The following is a 17,414-nucleotide window of genomic DNA, read 5'->3' on the forward strand; positions in this document are numbered from 1 at the left end:
GACAATTGTGAGTAAGGTGGTCCAAAAATTGTAGTGCTGTTGTGTACCGTTTTGACGTAATTTCAGGATCACATACAGACATCCACCAGAGAGACACACACACACACACACACACACACACACACACACACACACACACACACACACACACACACACACACACACACACACACACACACACACACACACACACACACACACACACACACAAACACACACACACACACACACACACACAAACACACACACACACACACATATAAACACACACACACACACAAGATGGGACATTTAGTAATATACTAGACTAAGTGGGACCCGTTGGGTCCCAACATCACACGGGGCTGGTCACCAATGCCTTATTCCACCTCTCCACCAATTCCAATATTGCTCGCCAGTGGGGGAGGGGGCTTTCTGTTGCGCTAGTATGGGCGTTGCGGGCCGAAGGTACTGGTTTATGGAACGGTTATATGGAACACAAACTTTTTTTAAAGGCGAAGCAAACAATTGGGCAGCAGCCACCCGACAACCAAAATTCATTTTGTGAACACAAACCTTTTTAAAAGGTGAGGCAAACAATTGGGCAGCAGCCACCCGACAACCAAAATTCATTTTGTGAACACAAACTTGTTAAAAAGGCGAGGCAAACAATTGGGCAGCAGCCACCCAACACCCAAAATTCATTTTGTGAACACAAACTTGTTAAAAAGGCGAGGCAAACAAATCCTCCGGTCCCGGAAGGCAGAGGGGGGCCTCTGAGCATGGTGGCCAAAAATGACGACCATAGGTGGCGGCGGTCTCTCGGAAATCATACCACAGCGAGCCAAAAACGGTGAAGATCAGACTTTTAGTAATATAGATAGATAATTGATTATTCTCAGCTATGATTTTCAAGGATGTGCTGCATGTTTATACATTTTAAAAAAAAGTGATGGCCCAAGATTCAAGGCGCAGCTTGTCTCCTTGGCTGAAAAGATAAATGAAAAGATAAGTGTTTAAATTATGGTAAAAGGTATTGTTGTTGAAGACAAAGAAAAAGTGAGTGAATCCAGTGTAAGTATTAAACAGATTATGTTTCTAAAGTTTGTGGACTCTAAAATCCCAAACTGGTCTCCTTCCATTTTTAAAATATTACAAATAAGTTAAATTTCATGATTCAAATACGACATATCTCTGCATCATCTGTGCTGCAAGGTACCACTGTCTGATTTCAATTGACGATTACCCTGCAAATAAAATCTGCTTAGAAAGCAGATTATTGGCAGACTCAAACCTATTCAAAAATGGGTTTTAGGTATTGCCTCTAACCCGAGTTGTATTTGATTCGTGAGTGGTTGCAAAAGAACAAAAACAAAACTAACACTCAACCATCTCACCTTAATGGAGACTCTATTACATTACAATATTAAAATATTCATTATGGATTAAGGATGAGGAAAAGTCGCAGCATTATTATTTAAAGAGCAATGGTTCCTTTGTTAGCACTAAAACTGTTTGGGATACATTATCATTAACTAACCTGACAGCATTATTGGGAAAAATATTAAAAAGTATCAATTTTCACTTTTTTTAAGATGATTTTAATGAGGTTGGGACCAACCTGTTAACGGTCAAGCCACAAGCGATAGCAACATTTTCAAATTTTGAAAAAAGAATGGAAAAACAAAAAGAATTGCCACAGGAGAAAGACAGGAGGTCAGAAGAACCTGGGGCAATCAATGGAAGTGTCTTGGCAACAGTTAGTGTTATGGTCAAAGAGGTACTGAAGGTACTATTGCATATGAAGATAGACAAATCTCCAGGGCCTGATCAAATATATCTGAGGACATTGTGAGAAACCAGAAATTGCGGGAAATCTGGTTGAAATCTACAAGTCATCTTTAAATACAGGAAAGGTGCCAGGAGACTATAGAGTGGCAAATGTTGTGCCTCTATTCAAGAAGGGCTGCAGAGAAAATGCTGGGAACTATAGGCATGTGAACTTAACGTCTATAGATGCTGCAGAGCTGTAGATGTTGTATATTTGGACTTCAGCAAAGCATTCAACAAGTTTGCGCATGGCAGGCTGCTCTGGGAGGTTAGATCAAATGGAATCCAAGTTCAGATAGCTGAATTGAGCGAAAATTACCTTCATGGAAGAAAGCAGAGGGTGATGGTGAAAATTGTCTTCATGGAAGGTGCTGGGCCCGTTACTGTTTGTCATCTATATAAATGATTTGGATGAGAACATGCATGTCAAGATGACCAAGTTTGCAGATGATACAATAGTGGGTGGTTTTGCAGGTAGTGAAGATGGTTGTGAAAAATTGCAGCAGGATCTTGAGCGATTGGCCAGGTGGGCTGAGGAATGGTTGATGGAATTTAATACAAAGAAACGTGAGGTGTTGCATTTTTGGAAGTCTAACATGGGCAGGACCTACACAGTGAATGGTAGGAATCTGCAGAGTGTTGAAGAGCAGGGGGATCTAGGAATGCAGGTGCATGGTTCCTTGCAGGTAGATAGGGCGGTCAAAAGGGCGTTTAACACATTGGCCTTCAGCAGTCAGTAAGTAAGTCAGAGCATTGACTATTGAGGCTCTCACAAGTCTCTTCCATACCCCATAACACTGCTCTCTCTCCCCATCCCCCGACTCGTAACAAGGGCAGAGTCCCCCTAGTCCTCACCTTTCACCCCACTAGCCATCACATACAACAAATAGTCCTCCGTCATTTTCGCCACCTCCCACGTGACCCCACCACTCGCCACATCTTCCCATCTCCCCCCATGTCTGCTTTCCGCAAAGACCGCTCCCTCCGGAACTCCCTGGTCAATTTTTCCCCTCCTGCACCACCCCCTCCCCGGGCATTTTCCCTTGCAACCACAAGAGATGCTACACTTGTCGCTTTACCTTCCCCCTCGACTCCATTCAAGGACCCAAGCAGTTGTTCCAGGTGCGACAGAGGTTCACCTGCATCTCCTCCAACCTCATCTATTGCATCCGCTGCTCTAGATGTCAGCTGATCTACATCGGTGAGACCAAGCGTAGGCTTGGCGATCGTTTCGCCGAACACTTCTATTCGGTCTGCATTAACCAACCTGATCTCCCTGTGGCTCAGCACTTCAACTCCCCCTCCCATTCCGAATCCGACCTCCTCCATGGCCAGAGTGAGCACCACCAGAAATTGGAGGAGCAGCACATCATATTCCGCTTGGGCAGTCTGCACCCTAGCGGCATAAACATTGACCTCCAATTTCCGGTAGCCCTTGCTGTCTCCTCCCCTCCTCCCCTTCCCAGCTCCCTCTCAGGCCTTGGGATCCTCCTCTTCCTTTCTCCTTTCTTCTCCCCACCCTACATCAGTCTGAAGTCGACTGGGTTTGTATTCATTGGAATTTAGGAAGATAAGAGGATATCTTATAGAAACATGTAACATTCTTAAAGGATTGGACAGGCTAGATGTAGGAAAAATGTTTCTGATATTTGGGGAGTCCAGAACCAGGGGGTCACAGTTTAAGAATAAGGTAGACAAAAATGCTGGATAAACTCAGCAGGTGAGGCAGCATCTATGGAGCAAAGGAATAGGTGATGTTTCGGTTCGAGACCCTTCTTCAGACTGATGTTGATGTTTAAGAATAAGGGGTAGGCCATTTAGGACTGCGATGAGGAAACACTTCTTCACTCAGAGAGTTGTGAATTCTATGCCACAGAAGGCAGTGGAGGCCAATTCACTGGATGATTTCAAGAGAGAGTTAGATTTAGTTCTTAGGGCTTAAGGAATCAAAGGGTATGGGGAAAAAGCAGGAATGGGGTATTGATTTTAGATGATCAGCTATGATCATATTGAATGGTGGTGCTGGCTTGAAGGGCCAAATGGCCTACTTCTGCACCTATTTTTCTATGTTTCTATGTTGCAGTTGCATAAGACGTTGGTGAGGCCGCATTTAGAGTATTGTGTTCAGTTTTGGGTCCTCTGTTATAGGAAAGATGGTGTCAAGCTGCAAAGGATACAGAGAACAAGGATATTGCCAGGGCTAGAGGGCCTTGGCTATAGGGAGAGGTTGAGTAGACTGGGACTCTATTCCTTGGAGCACAGGAAAATGAGGGGGGAATCTTACTGAGGTGTATAAAATCACGAGAGGAAGAGATCGGGTAGATGCACAGACTTGCCCAGAGTAGGTGAATTGAGGACCAGAGGACCAGAGGACACATAGGTTTAAGGTATAGGGGAAAAGATTCAGTAGGAGTCTGAGGGGTAACTTTTATACACAAAGGGTGGTGAGTGGTATGGAACAAGCTGCCAGAGGAGGTAGTTGAGGCAGGGACTATCCAACATTTAAGTAACAGTTAGACAGGTACATGTATGGGACAGGTTTGGACGGATATGGAGCAAAGGCGGGACTAGTGTAGCCGAGACATATTGGCCAGTGTGGTCAAGTTGGGTCGTAGGGCCTGTTTCCACACTGTATCACTCTATGACTCTAAAAACCTAACTAAGAAAACCTCTGAATTATTTTTATCTGGTTTAGAGAATTGCTTTACTGGCAAGGGAGCAGCTTGCTACTGAGAGGCTGTGAGCTGATATTAGCAAGACTGATGCCTCTGAAAGGCAATCTTCCTGTCATTCGCCAAAAACTCAAAACAGCAACTCAAACTTCTGCTTCTTAATTACACACTTTAAGGTGTTAAGACTCAACAAAACAAATGGTTCAGTCCTAAATTGACCAGAAACACCAGAACAATAAGCATGACAGAACTCATTTCTGTGATCTCTTTAAAAATTAAAATGAATGTAACAATGTTAGTATGGACTATTTCTTACCACAGTATTCACATTCCAAATCTCCATAGACTTTTCTGATCTTCTCAAACAGGCCAATATTCAGTTGTCTCTTCTGTAAGCTGTCAAGAACTTGTTGAAAAGCTCCAAGGTCCATGTCATCTTTTTGAACGTCTGTTGATGATGGAATTTCTTTAACACCATTATCAAGATGAACCATTTCAAATGGTTCTCCATTTTCGACCTCACAAGATCCACATACTTTGTGGGAGTCAGCACCTTCCTGGACCGCAGAATTAGACAAATGGTTCATTTCTGTACTTTCAGAATCTACCATGGCATTGCTGTTGACAGACAGAGCTGGTAAGACTTCCTCTCCACACCTATCCAAAGATGTTTGGTTGCTTGTCTCAGCTGTATTGCCTTCATCCAAAGAAACTGCATTATGCTGGATGGCCCCAGAATTAAATGAATGGTTATCTAGAACTTCTTCATGTTGAGTAAGACTCTCTAATGGAATGTGAGCTCCTTCATTTTCAAGTTCAATAATAACCTGATGCCCTTGTGGATCTTGTTCAGAGCCATTGAAGCCTGTACTCCCCACAGAGTCCTCCAAGGCTTCAGGTTGCATGTCACCACCTGGTTCCAACAGATAGAAGCTCTGATTAATGGAGTTATTAAATACTAAATCCTTCCCCAAGTTGCTGTGAGCATCCTTTACATGCGTCTTTAACTTAACTGAGCTGACAAATTTCTTTGCGCACACAGAACAAATGTAGATAAATATATGCTTGCGGACATGTGTTTCCAGCGAATGGTACTTCGTGACTCCATGATCGCAGAGCTCACAAGCGAATGGACGGTCATCACCATGGACCAGCATGTGTCTGTCACGGTCTGACTCATTTTTAAACTTGCGCTCACACACATGACAGTCATAGAGCAGTTGCCGCTTTCCCTCCCTAGTCAATAGGCGCAGCTCATCATAGACCTCTTTGACTTTCTCCTCATCCATATTATGGCTCTCTCGGATATGCTTGAGGAGATTCTTGATATCTGAGTACTTTTTTTTACAAAAGCGGCAATGCTGCTTGATTTTTTTATGCACCCGCTCAATATGCACTTTCAGGTGGCCTTTGCTGAGGCAAGTGAAGGCACAGTAGTCACAGCTGAACTTTTCCCCAGTGTGTTTGCGCATATGAACTATAAGGTTGGCTTTGATGGTACTTGCATAGTCACACTGCAAACATTTATAAGGCTTCTCATTGGTATGAATTCTGAGGTGTGCTTGAAGTGAGTGCTTAAATTTAAATACTTTATTGCAATATTCACAGGTAAATATCTTCAGCTGGGTTGTTCCTTGTCTGAAAGACAGAAAAATTAGAAAACTCATTATCAGTATTTGATACTATTATTTACACATCATGTATCAGCAGGTTCCAGAACAGATCACGTCAATTTGCTGATCGCTGTAGAGAAGATATTGGACTGTAAAGAGTTGCAGAGAAAACACTGGGCTGTAGAGAGCTTAACCTGGTGATTGCACAGAACTGGCATTTTTTTTGCAGTATGCTGCTCAGCAGCTATCACTCTTCTACACATGCTAAAGATGACCAGGAGATTATACGCTAGAATAAGTGTATACAAACTCACTCCTCCGCCATCAGAGCACTGACACGTGGAGAAGAGGGGCTAGATATACTTTGCATTTGATGTCAGTTTTACATCAGGGTACACTGAAGGAAGCATCACAAGCCTCAATCAAATGAACACGCCAGTGGTCCTTTGAAAAAGTTGACTTATTTACTTTACTTTTGTGTTATTCATTGTTTACTACCATGCTTAGGTGTGTTCCAATTACATTTACTATTAAATGTATTTACTTTTTTTAAACATGGTAACGTATATTTATTTGAATCATCTTTAAATGCCCCAACTATCAGTTATATTTCAAAATAGCTCCAAAAGCCTGAAGCATGTTAATGGTACGGAGCCCATTCCACCCCAAGGAATGCCTACCTTGTATGACCATCTGGTGGGGTCGACCACCAAATTCATAACGGCTTAATGTTAACAGGTAGACCAGGCAGCAGATTGAATTTGGCACAATCCAATCCAGCAGTTAACAACTATAAATTAATGTCTTACTTATTTATGAGAAGGAGGTATAACAATTACTTGTCCATACCTGCATTTCAGTACTTAGAATCATATAGCATGGAAACAGGCCCTTGCGGCCAACTCATCCATGCCGACCAAGTTGCTTCATCTAAGCTAATCCCATTTGCCTGCATTTGCCCCATATCCCTCTAAATCTTTCCTATCCAGTTACCTGTACAAGTGTCTTTTAACACTTTTAATGTGCCTGCCTCAACTGCATCATTTGTTGGCTCATTCCACATACACCTCAGGTTCCAAATAAATATTTCCCCTCTGGCTATGTTCACTGGCTCTTAATTTCCCTACCTGGGGTAAAAGACTCCTATCAATTCCCCTCATGGTTATAAGATCACTCCGTAGCCTCCTGCATTCCAAATAAATAAAGTATAATCTCTCCTGACAGCTCAAGCTCTCTGGTCCTGGCAACACCCTCATGAATCTTCCCTGTGCTCTTTCCAAGCTTAATGATTTAATGATGAATCACCATTTGAACTACTTCTGGCAGATGTCAAATAAGGAGCTCCAGCATTTGGAGCAATGCTAGTGAGTGGTCGACAAGCAATTTCTAAGTCAGGATGGGTATTGCGATTAGGAGTGGAACTTGTTAGTAGTGCTGTTCCCATGTGGCAACAAGCAATGGCCTATTGCACAGAAGACATTCTAGATTTGACAGCTGATGTTGAAAAAGCACTATAAGTTGACACAATGCATTCATTCCCATTTCTTAAGTCAACAATTTGTTCCATGGTCTTATTAACATTGATGTAGCACTCGTCAAATATGATAAATTTTAATCTACAATTTGAGAGGGAGAAAGGTAAATCGGAGGTGTCAGTTGAACAAACGGGACTATGGAGCTGTGAGGGAGGAGCTGGCCAAAGTTGACTGGAAAGATACCCTAGCAGGGATGACAGTGGAACAACATGGCAGGTAGTTCTGGGAATAATACAGAAGGTGCAGGATCAGTTCATTCCAAAGAGGAAGAAAGATTCCAAGGGAAGGGGCGACCGTGGATGACAAGGGAAGTCAGGGACAGTATAAAAATTTAAAGAGCAACAGAAGATAACTAAAAAGGCAATACGGAAAGCAAAGATGAGGTACGAAGGTAAGCTAGCCAAGAATATAAAGGAGGATAGTAAAAGCTTCTTTAGGTATGTGGAGGAAAAATTTAGACCCTTAAAGACTGAAAAAGGTGAATTTATTATGGGGAACAAGGAAATGGCAGATGAGTTGAACAGGTACTTTGGATCCGTCTTCACCAAGGAGGACACAATCTTCCTGATGTACTAGTGGCCGGAGGATCTGGGGTGATGGAGGAACTGAAGGAAATCCACATTAGGCTGGAAATGGTGTTGAGTAGACAGCTGGTACTGAATGAAGGTTGATAAATCCCCAGGGCCTGATGGTCTGCGTCCAGGGTATTTAAGGAAGTGGCTCAATAAATCGTGGATGCATTGGTGATCATTTTCCAATGTTCTATAGTTTCAGGATCAGTTCCTGTGGATTGGAGGGAAGCTAATGTTATCCCACTTTTTAAAAAAGGTCGGAGAGAGAAAACAGGGAATTATAGACCAGGTAGCCTGACATCGGTGGTGGGGAAGATGCTGGAGTCAATCATAAAAGATGAAATAGTGGCACATTGGGATAGCAGTATCGGTCCGAGTCAGCATGGATTTACGAAGGGGAAATCATGTTTGACTAATCTTCTAAAAAATGTTCAGGATTTAACCAAGAAAATGGACAAGGGAGAGCCAGTGGATGTAGTGTACCTGGACTTTCAGAAAGCATTTGATAAGGTCCCACATAGGAGATTAGTGGGCAAATTTAGGGCACATGGTATTGGGAGTAGAGTGATGACAGAGATAGAAAATTGGTTGGCAGACAGGAAACAAAGAGTAGGGATTAACGGGTCCCTTTAAGAATGGCAGGCAGTGACTAGTGGGGTACCGCAAGGCTCGGTATTGGGACCGCATCTATTTACAATATACATCAATGATTTAGATGAAGGGATTTAAAGTAACATGACAGGTTGAGTGAGTGGGCAGATGCAGTTTAATGTGGATAAATGTGAGGTTATCCAATTTGGTAGCAAAAACAGAAAGGCAGATTATTATCTAATGGTGTCAAGTTGGGAAAAGGGGAAGTACTGAGGAAATATTATACAATAGAATTGCTCAAATGATAACTTCTGAGTGAAGAACTTATGTTAAGTTGCAAGAGAAGGACTTGGAGCTGAGGTTTTCAGAAATACATAGCCCACAAAGAAATAAAGAACACACACATAGGAGAACAGATGGCTTATTATAACATGGAGATGTTGATGTAAATAGGCATAGCTTTGTTTGCTTTGAAGCGGCTATAACTCTGTCAGAAGTTGTATTTGGTTTAGTTTGGTGTTTAGAATATAGGTTATTGATGGGGTTCTTCTCAAGACATGAGCATCATGTGTCCTTTCTTTATGGCACATCTTTGAGCTCGGGTGTGTCATAAAGGGGATTTATGGTTGTCTATATTGGGTCGTGGGCACCAAGGCTAGATAATAGTCTGTGATCTGGTTTGTGCTGTTTAAATGTATTTGTGTTGAGATAAGAGATAAGGCATAGGTAATGGTTGTGTGACCTTTGTATAAGGGTGGTTTCTTATGTTTATAGAAAATGAGAAAGTAACTCTGTTTTGATAATCTTCCATTTGCTGTGCGGAATGCTATTAGTGAGGAGGCCTTACATTCCTTTCGTCCAGAGATAGAAAGGGGAGGTTGTAATTAAACTAGACCCGAGCTTGGGAAGAAGCAATCAAGTGTGACAATTAGTGGCCTTTGTGTGGTTGGGGATTGTAGAAATAATTTAAATCCTTACCCCTTTGTAAGAATGGGGCAAAACTCATATTTAATCCATAAGTAACTGTATTTTAACTGTGAAATAGGGAAATTATTTGTGAAGTGTATTGTGTTTTAATTAGGATTGTAAGTATTAGACTTTGTTTAAATCTGAAGTTTTAGAAATAACTTTATTTTCCAAAAATGAAAATATATGTTTTGTGTGTATGTATTGTGTGATTGCTGTATGATGTGTATTTTATATTCTGAGAGGTGGTCTTTGAGAATTAGTTTTATATTTCTGTGGTTTTACTTCATTGAAATAAAATGATTTTGAGCAAAGTGGTTAAAGAAAACCACAGAGGGAAAAAGGTTGTAAAGTGGCCAGAAAAGGGAAAATCATGTGACTATATGTGTTGTCAATCACTGGAAAGGATTTAGTTGATTGGTTAATGCAAATAAGCTAAATGTATGTTAAACCATAGTGATTTGTTAATAGTTTGCCACTCCTTTTGTATCATAATTGTCCAATACCTATATAATGGGTAACGTTTGTATCAAAGTAGTAGTTCTTTCGACCTGCCCCAGAGTTTCTAGCTCTGTGGTGCAAGGTTTAAAGAATTAAATGACAGCGGTGTCAGAATAAGGAATTGATTTTAGCAGCAATGGTTTGAATCAAATTTTCTTGAATTGGACTGACAAAAGAACTCAGTTTAACAGTACAATGGGATCTGGGGGTCCTTGTTCATCAGTCGATGAAAGTAAGCATACAGGTACAGCAGGCAGTGAAGAAAGCGAATGGCAGTTTGGCCTTCATACCAAGGAGTTGACTGTCATATGCTGAGAGAATGGAATGGCTGGGCTTGTACACTCTGGAATTTAGAAGGCTGAGAAGGGATTTTATTGAAACATATAAGATTATTAAGGGTTTGGACACACTAGAGGCAGGAAACATGTTCCCAATGTTGGGGGAGTCCAGAACCAGGGGCCACTGTATTAAAATAAGGGGCAAGCCATTTAGAACTGAGATGAGGAAACACTTTTTCACACAGAGAGTTTGAGTCTGTGGAATTCTCTGCCTCAGTGGGCGGTGGAGGCTGGTTCTCTGGATACTTTCAAGAGAGAGCTAGATAGGGTTCTTAAAGATAGCAGTCAGGGGATATGGGGAGAAGGCACTGATTGTGGATGATCGGACATGATCACATTGAATGGCGGTGTTGGCTCGAAGGGCCGAATGGCCTACTCCTGCACATTGTCTATTATCACCGGCCGTGAATAGGCCAATCACAGTGGTGTCGCCAACATATTTGTAGATTGGTGCTGTGCTTAGCCACACAGCCATGGGTCTAAAAGTGTTACAGTGCACCTGTGTTGATAGTCAATGTGAAGGAGATGTTGTCAGAGATCCGCACTGACTGAGGTCTGCCAATGAGGAAGTCAACAATCCAGTTACAGTTACAATGGAGTCAATGAACATCAGCCTGACCTATGTGTTTCTGTTATCCAGATGGTCCGAGTAGAGTGGAGAGCCAGTGATATACTACTTGCTGCTGACTGGTTGTGGCTTTAGCCAAATTGAAGTGGATCCAGGTGATTTCTGAGGCAGAAGTTGATCCGCTCAATAACCAACCACTCAAAGCACTTTGTTACGGTGGACAGTAGCCTTCGAAGCAGGTGTGAACCTCAAACCACAGAGGTAAGAGTTGAAGATGTTAGTACTTAGTTTTAGCTTTAGAGATACAGCTTGGAAACAAGCTCTTCAGCCCACCAAGTCCATGCCGCCCATGAATCACCCGTTCCCATTAGTTATGTTATTCTGCTTTCTCATCCACTCCCTACACACTAGGGGCAATTTTCACAAGGATGATTAACCCGCAAGCCTTTGGGATGTAGGGGGAAACGGAGTACCCAGAGGAAACCCATGCAGCCACAGAGAGAGCATGCAATCTCCATACAGACAGCACCTGAGGTCAGGATGAAACACAAGTCTCTGGGGCTGTGAGCCAATGGATTTACCAGCAGTGCCACAGTACCGCCCAATGTTCTTCAATACTCCTTCCAGTTGGTCTGCACGGGTCCTTGGTACTAAACCAGTCATGTAGTTGGAGCACGTCGCTTTTGATAAATTCACCCGCTTGATGTATGCGATAATTTTGATTAATTCATCCACTTGATGATATTGGCCTCAAATTCTGAGATCACAGGGTATCCTGTGGGTGTGGGGGCTCGTGTAGGTGTGTCACAGTTCTCCATTTCAAATGCATTGATCTCATCTGCAAGTTTACATTATTGCCACTTATGCTACTCAATTTTGCCTTATTATGGTCAGCATCAACTAATTGCCAGAATGTTACAAGGTTACCTACAATTCTCTCAAAAATCTAATCACGTGCATTTTTAAATCCATATAACACCATAAATCTGCATCTTTCTGGTCATTTTATAACCTTTTCAAATATATTCAAGATATTGTGTTCAGTTCTGTGCCCCCCCCCCTATTTATTGTGTGCAGTTTTGTTTGCCCCTTTACAGAATGATGTGTAGGCTGTGGAGAGGGGGTACAAGCGGTTTACCAGGAAGCCAGCTACAAGGAGAGGCTGGACAAATTTGGATTGTTTTCTCCGGAACATCAGAGGATGTGGTGAGACCTGATAGAAGTTTATAAGATTATGAGAGGCATAGATAGGGTAGATAATCATAACCTTTTTTTTCCCCAGGGTCAAATACTAGAGGGCATAGCTTTAAGATTAGGGGAAAAAAATTAAGGATATGCTTGGGGCATGTTTTTTTTTTTTACACAGAGAGTGCTGGGTGCCTAGAACGCACTGTGGTGATAGACAATAGGTTCAGGAGTAGACCATTCAGCCCTTCGAGCAAGCACCGTCATTCAATGTGATCATGACTGATCATCCCCAATCAGTACCACATTCCTGCCTTCTCCCCATATCCCCTGACTCTGCTATCTTTAACAGCCCTACCTAGCTCTCTCTAGTATCCAGAGAACTGGCCTCCACCACCCTCTGAGGCAGAGAACGCCACAGACTCACAACTCTCTGTGTGAAAAAGTGTTTCCCCATCTCCGTTCTAAATGGTTTACCCTTTATTCTTAAACTGTGGCCCCTGGTTCTGGACTCCCCCAACATCGGGAACATGTTTCCTGCCTCTAGCGTGTCCAAACCCTTAATAATCTTATATGTTTCAATAAAATCCACTCTCATCCTTCTAAATTCTGACACTGACACCCGTATTAATCAAGAATCTATCTATGTCTGCTTTAAAAATATCCATTGTATTGGCCTCTACAGCCTGGCAAAGAATTCCAGAATCATCATCCTTTGGCTAAATAAATTCCTCCTCATCTCTTTCCTAAAGGAATGTCTTTCAGGAGCCTATGACCTCTAATCATAGACTCTCCCACTAGTGGAAACATTTGTTCCACATCCACTCTATCCAAGCCTTTCATTATTCGGTAAGTTTTAATGTGCCCCCCCCCCCCCCATCCTTCAAAACTCCAGTGAGTACAGGCCCAGTGCCATCAAATTATCTTATAAGCTTGATTGAACATCTTTAAGTCTACACCCCTGGAGTACATATGTTCAGTTCTTCAAAACTGATTGGGTAACCGAACAACTTTAAACTGAGGATCAACCTTGTACAATACAATACGGTTTATTTGTCACGTTGCACATAAGTGCAAGTGAAATTAATATGTCAGCAGTGGTACAATTATAAAGAACACACACAAAAACACAATAAAAATGTAACATAAACATCCACCACAGCATTCATCACTGTGGTGGAAGGCACACAATTTGGCCAGTCCTCCTCCATTTTCCCCCGTGGTCGGGACCTCAACCCTCCGCAGCCGTTGCTGCGGGTGTCCAGATGGTAAAAGGACAAGGTACAAGTCCAGGTAAGTCCAGAGTCGGCTCTTGTGGGCAACTTCTACATCTTTTCCAAATGTGGAAAGCTAATTCTGAGCACATAATTCTATCAGAGGCCAAGCCAAATTGTTTATAAACTACAGCAGTACCATATGTGTTCCAACTAAAGCCCCATCTAATTTATCATTGATTCCTTTGAGGAACCTACGAACTGACTACCTTTTACCCATCCTTATAGCTGCATGGGATTAATGTACGACAAGTTTGGATATGACATGAGGAAAACAAGATGATGATCTTTGGGAACAAGGATCACAATCATCTTTTCTTCACAAATGTGCCGTATATATTGGACAAAATGTCTTCTTTTATACTTTCCTGTAATTTATGATTTAAATGATTAAATGTGGACTGTATATATCATTCGCCTTGGGATTCAGTATCAGTGACCCATCCTTCCACATCTCCCCTCTCATCAACAACATCAGCAAAGTTCCATTAATCCTTCCCACACCCATCGATGCATACTGGAGTCAGGAACATTGAGTACACACAGGGCACACAGCTGACTTGGCTGTGGTCCTTTCGGGTTAATTTCATGAAAAGTGGATAAGACGCAAACTTAATTGACGTAAATGGTATTTGCCATCTAAACTATTTCATCTGCAATGTGGACTCACCTGAAAGAATTCTGGGTCAGCTCCAAAGGTGTCTGTTGGATAGCATATTCTTGATAACCCTTTCGCAGGGCTGAGTCCTGGCCAATCCTTGCAGGTTCAGCTGCTGGAGTTCTCTCAGCTGGAGTAGCCTCGATGGGAATAATTTTTGTGGCACCTGGTATACAGAAAAATAGCACTTTTTTCTTACATTCTACACAGGTTAGTAGTTACAAGGTGAGGCAAGAATTTAGCCATAGCACTTTCAGGATAGAAGAACAGCAATAGGCATTTATCCCCTCAAATTAGTTCTGGATGATGGATTGAAGTGCGGGCTGATTTGTGGCCTGGTGCCATTATCTTACCTTTGGCCCAACATCCCAAAGCACTTCTAGTTCTGACAATAAAAATCTACCAATTCTGAACTTAAATGTAATAGTTTATACAGCTTCAATTGCCAAATGAATAAGAGAGTTCCAGAAATCCACCATTCTTCACGTGAAGAAGTGTTTCATAGCTTCATCCCTGAAAAGGTATTGGCTTAAATTTTTGTTCTATTCACAAAATTATCTCTGCTCGGGAAATAGTTTTTAGTTATCTATCTAATCAATTCCTTTTAACAGCCAGAATCATTCCATATCCATATAAATCCGTGAAAACATAAAAAACTCCTCATAATTTCACTCCAGCCCAGGTATCATTCTATTAAACCAATCCTATGCGTCTGCCAAATAGTTTGTTCGAGAGTATTATGCTGAGAACTATTCACAGCACACTCATGGTGTGCTCTAACTCATTGGAAATCTTTGAACTATCATTAGTCTGACCCCACTGGCCTTTATCTTGTGGACTGCTTGATTCTAATCATGTGTGTTCTTTTCGCTGATTGGATAGCACATCTCAAAAGGTTTTGCACTGTCCCTCGGTGCATGCGGCATTGATAAACTAAACTAAACCAAACTGGCCTGGGAAGGCCAGCAATTAATTCGTCTTTTCTATAATTTGTTTATTTAACTATGCACACAGTTGGATATCTACTGTATTGTGGTCCGATCCACCCAAAAGTGGATGACCTCACAGTTGCTTGCATTGCAAATCAGTTTTACAGCTTTACTATTAATTTAATCTGATAATATTTCTCCACTACGTAATAGTAGCTCATCATTAACATCTTCTCATTTGTTTATAGATGTGATGAATAGTTCCAGCTACAACATAAATATGTGTGTATTCCCATTATTCACCTGCTAATGAGGCAAACTGCCCATTGTATTTACTCTTTGGCTCGTGCTGATCACATTTATTTAGTTTAGTTTTGTTTAGAGGTACAGCGCCGGAAACAGCCCACCGAGCCCGCACCGACCAGCGAACCTCGCACATTAACACTATCCTCCACGCACAAGGTAAAAATTACACTTATACAGCCAATTAACCCACAAACTTGTACGTCTTTGGAGTGCGGGAGGAAACCGAGGATCTTGGGGAAAACCTACACAGTAACGGGGAAAACATACAAACTCTGTGCGGACAGCACCCCGTAATCGGGATCGAACAGGGGTCTCTGGCGCTGCAAGGCAGCAACTCCACCGCTGCACCACCGTGCCGCCCTGCAATTGTCTTCAATTTCATGAGCTTCTAATTTAGTTAGCACTGTTTAAAGAAAATAAATGAATGCCTCAGAAGTCAATATGAATACTATCCATGGTATTCCATCAATTCAATCCCTTCTTTTTAAAAATTCAGGCACTTCTTTAAAGAAAATCGTTTTAATTGACTACAGTTTACAAATCTATGCTGGCTCTTGGAGCATGTAGAGTATATTCAGTTATTCAATCCTTAGTTATAAAAATATTTTCTCAACAACAGCTGTTAGATGAATTGATCTATAATTCCCAGTTTTCCCTTGCTCAACTTTCTTAAATAATCAAGGGATATGGGCAATTTTTCAAATTAAATAAGATTTCCTGAATTAATAATTTTGGGAGTTTATAATGAGGAGTTTACAAAGTTCTCAACAGTTTCTTATAACTTTCTGGAGTGGAAATCATCTGATCATAGGGAGTTATTTTCTTTTATATCCATTATTTTAAATTCTACGAATTTTAAATTTGGGCATTCTCCAACCAAGATCTGATTTTAAAACTAAATAGAAAACATGGTGTACTCCTTTAAACACAGCAATCAGCATCTGACTGATTTGAAATTTTATGAGACAGAAATTCTGGAATCAAATGCAATAAACAATAGGGTAGTCTGCATCCTGGTGGCATGAACATTGAATTCTCACAATTTTATTAGCCCTTGCTGTCTTCCTCCCCTTCCTATCTCTCCCTCAGCCCTCGGGCTCCTCCTCCTCCTTTTTCATTTCTTCTCCCTGCCTCCCCCCACCCATCAGTCTGAAGAAGGGTTTCAGCCCAAAACGTTGCCTATTTCCTTCGCTCCATAGATGCTGCTGCACCCGCTGAGTTTCTCCAGCATTTTTGTGTACAATAGACAATAGGTGCAGGAGTAGGCCATTCGGCCCATCGAGCCAGCACCGCCATTCAATGTGATCATGGCTGAACATCCACAATCAGCACCCCGTTCCTGCCTTCCCCTGACTCTGCTATTTTTAAGAGCCCTATCTAGCTGTCTCTTGAAAGTATCCAGAGAACTGGCCTCCACCGCCCCCTGAAGCAGAGAATTCCACAGACTCACAACTCTCTGTGTGAAAAAATGTTTCCTCATCTCTGTTCTCAATGGCTTATCCCTTATTATTAAACTGTGGCCCCTGTTTCTAGACTCCCCCAACATCGATATCATGTTTCCTAGCGTGTCCAAACCCTTAACAATCTTATATGTTTCAATAAGATCCCCCTCATCCTTCTAAATTCCAGAGTATAAGAGCCCAGCTGTTCCATTCTCTCAACATATGGCAATCCCACCAACTGGGGAATTAACCTTGTGAACCTACGATGCACTCCCTTAACAGCAAGAATGTCCTTTGGAGGTCAAAACTGCACACAATACTCCAGGTGTGGTCTCACTAGGGCCCTGTACAACTGCAGAAGGACCTCTTTGCTCCTATACTGAACTAAGGACCTCTTTGCTCCTCTACTCAACTGCAGTCCAAGGATTCTAGGGATTGTTGAGCTGTACAGGAGA

At 41.9% G+C, this 17,414-nt stretch overlaps 1 protein-coding gene across 5 annotated transcripts in view; it reads right to left on the reverse strand.

Annotated features, from left to right (window-relative positions):
- The window catches only part of LOC129696202 (zinc finger protein ZFAT-like), a 95,143-nt gene that overhangs the window by 59,094 nt on the left and 18,635 nt on the right, over window positions 1–17,414 (reverse strand). For all 5 annotated transcript variants that reach the window (XM_055633848.1, XM_055633847.1, XM_055633849.1 and 2 more), the window contains exons 5-6: window positions 14,295–14,448; window positions 4,798–6,119 (exon numbers count right to left, since the gene is read on the reverse strand). In XM_055633848.1, the coding sequence (XP_055489823.1) occupies window positions 4,798–6,119; window positions 14,295–14,448 (1,476 nt within the window). The remainder of the gene's footprint in view (window positions 1–4,797; window positions 6,120–14,294; window positions 14,449–17,414) is intronic.

Source organism: Leucoraja erinacea, chromosome 4, assembly GCF_028641065.1.
Source record: "Leucoraja erinacea ecotype New England chromosome 4, Leri_hhj_1, whole genome shotgun sequence".
In the NCBI taxonomy this organism is placed as follows: domain Eukaryota; kingdom Metazoa; phylum Chordata; class Chondrichthyes; order Rajiformes; family Rajidae; genus Leucoraja; species Leucoraja erinaceus.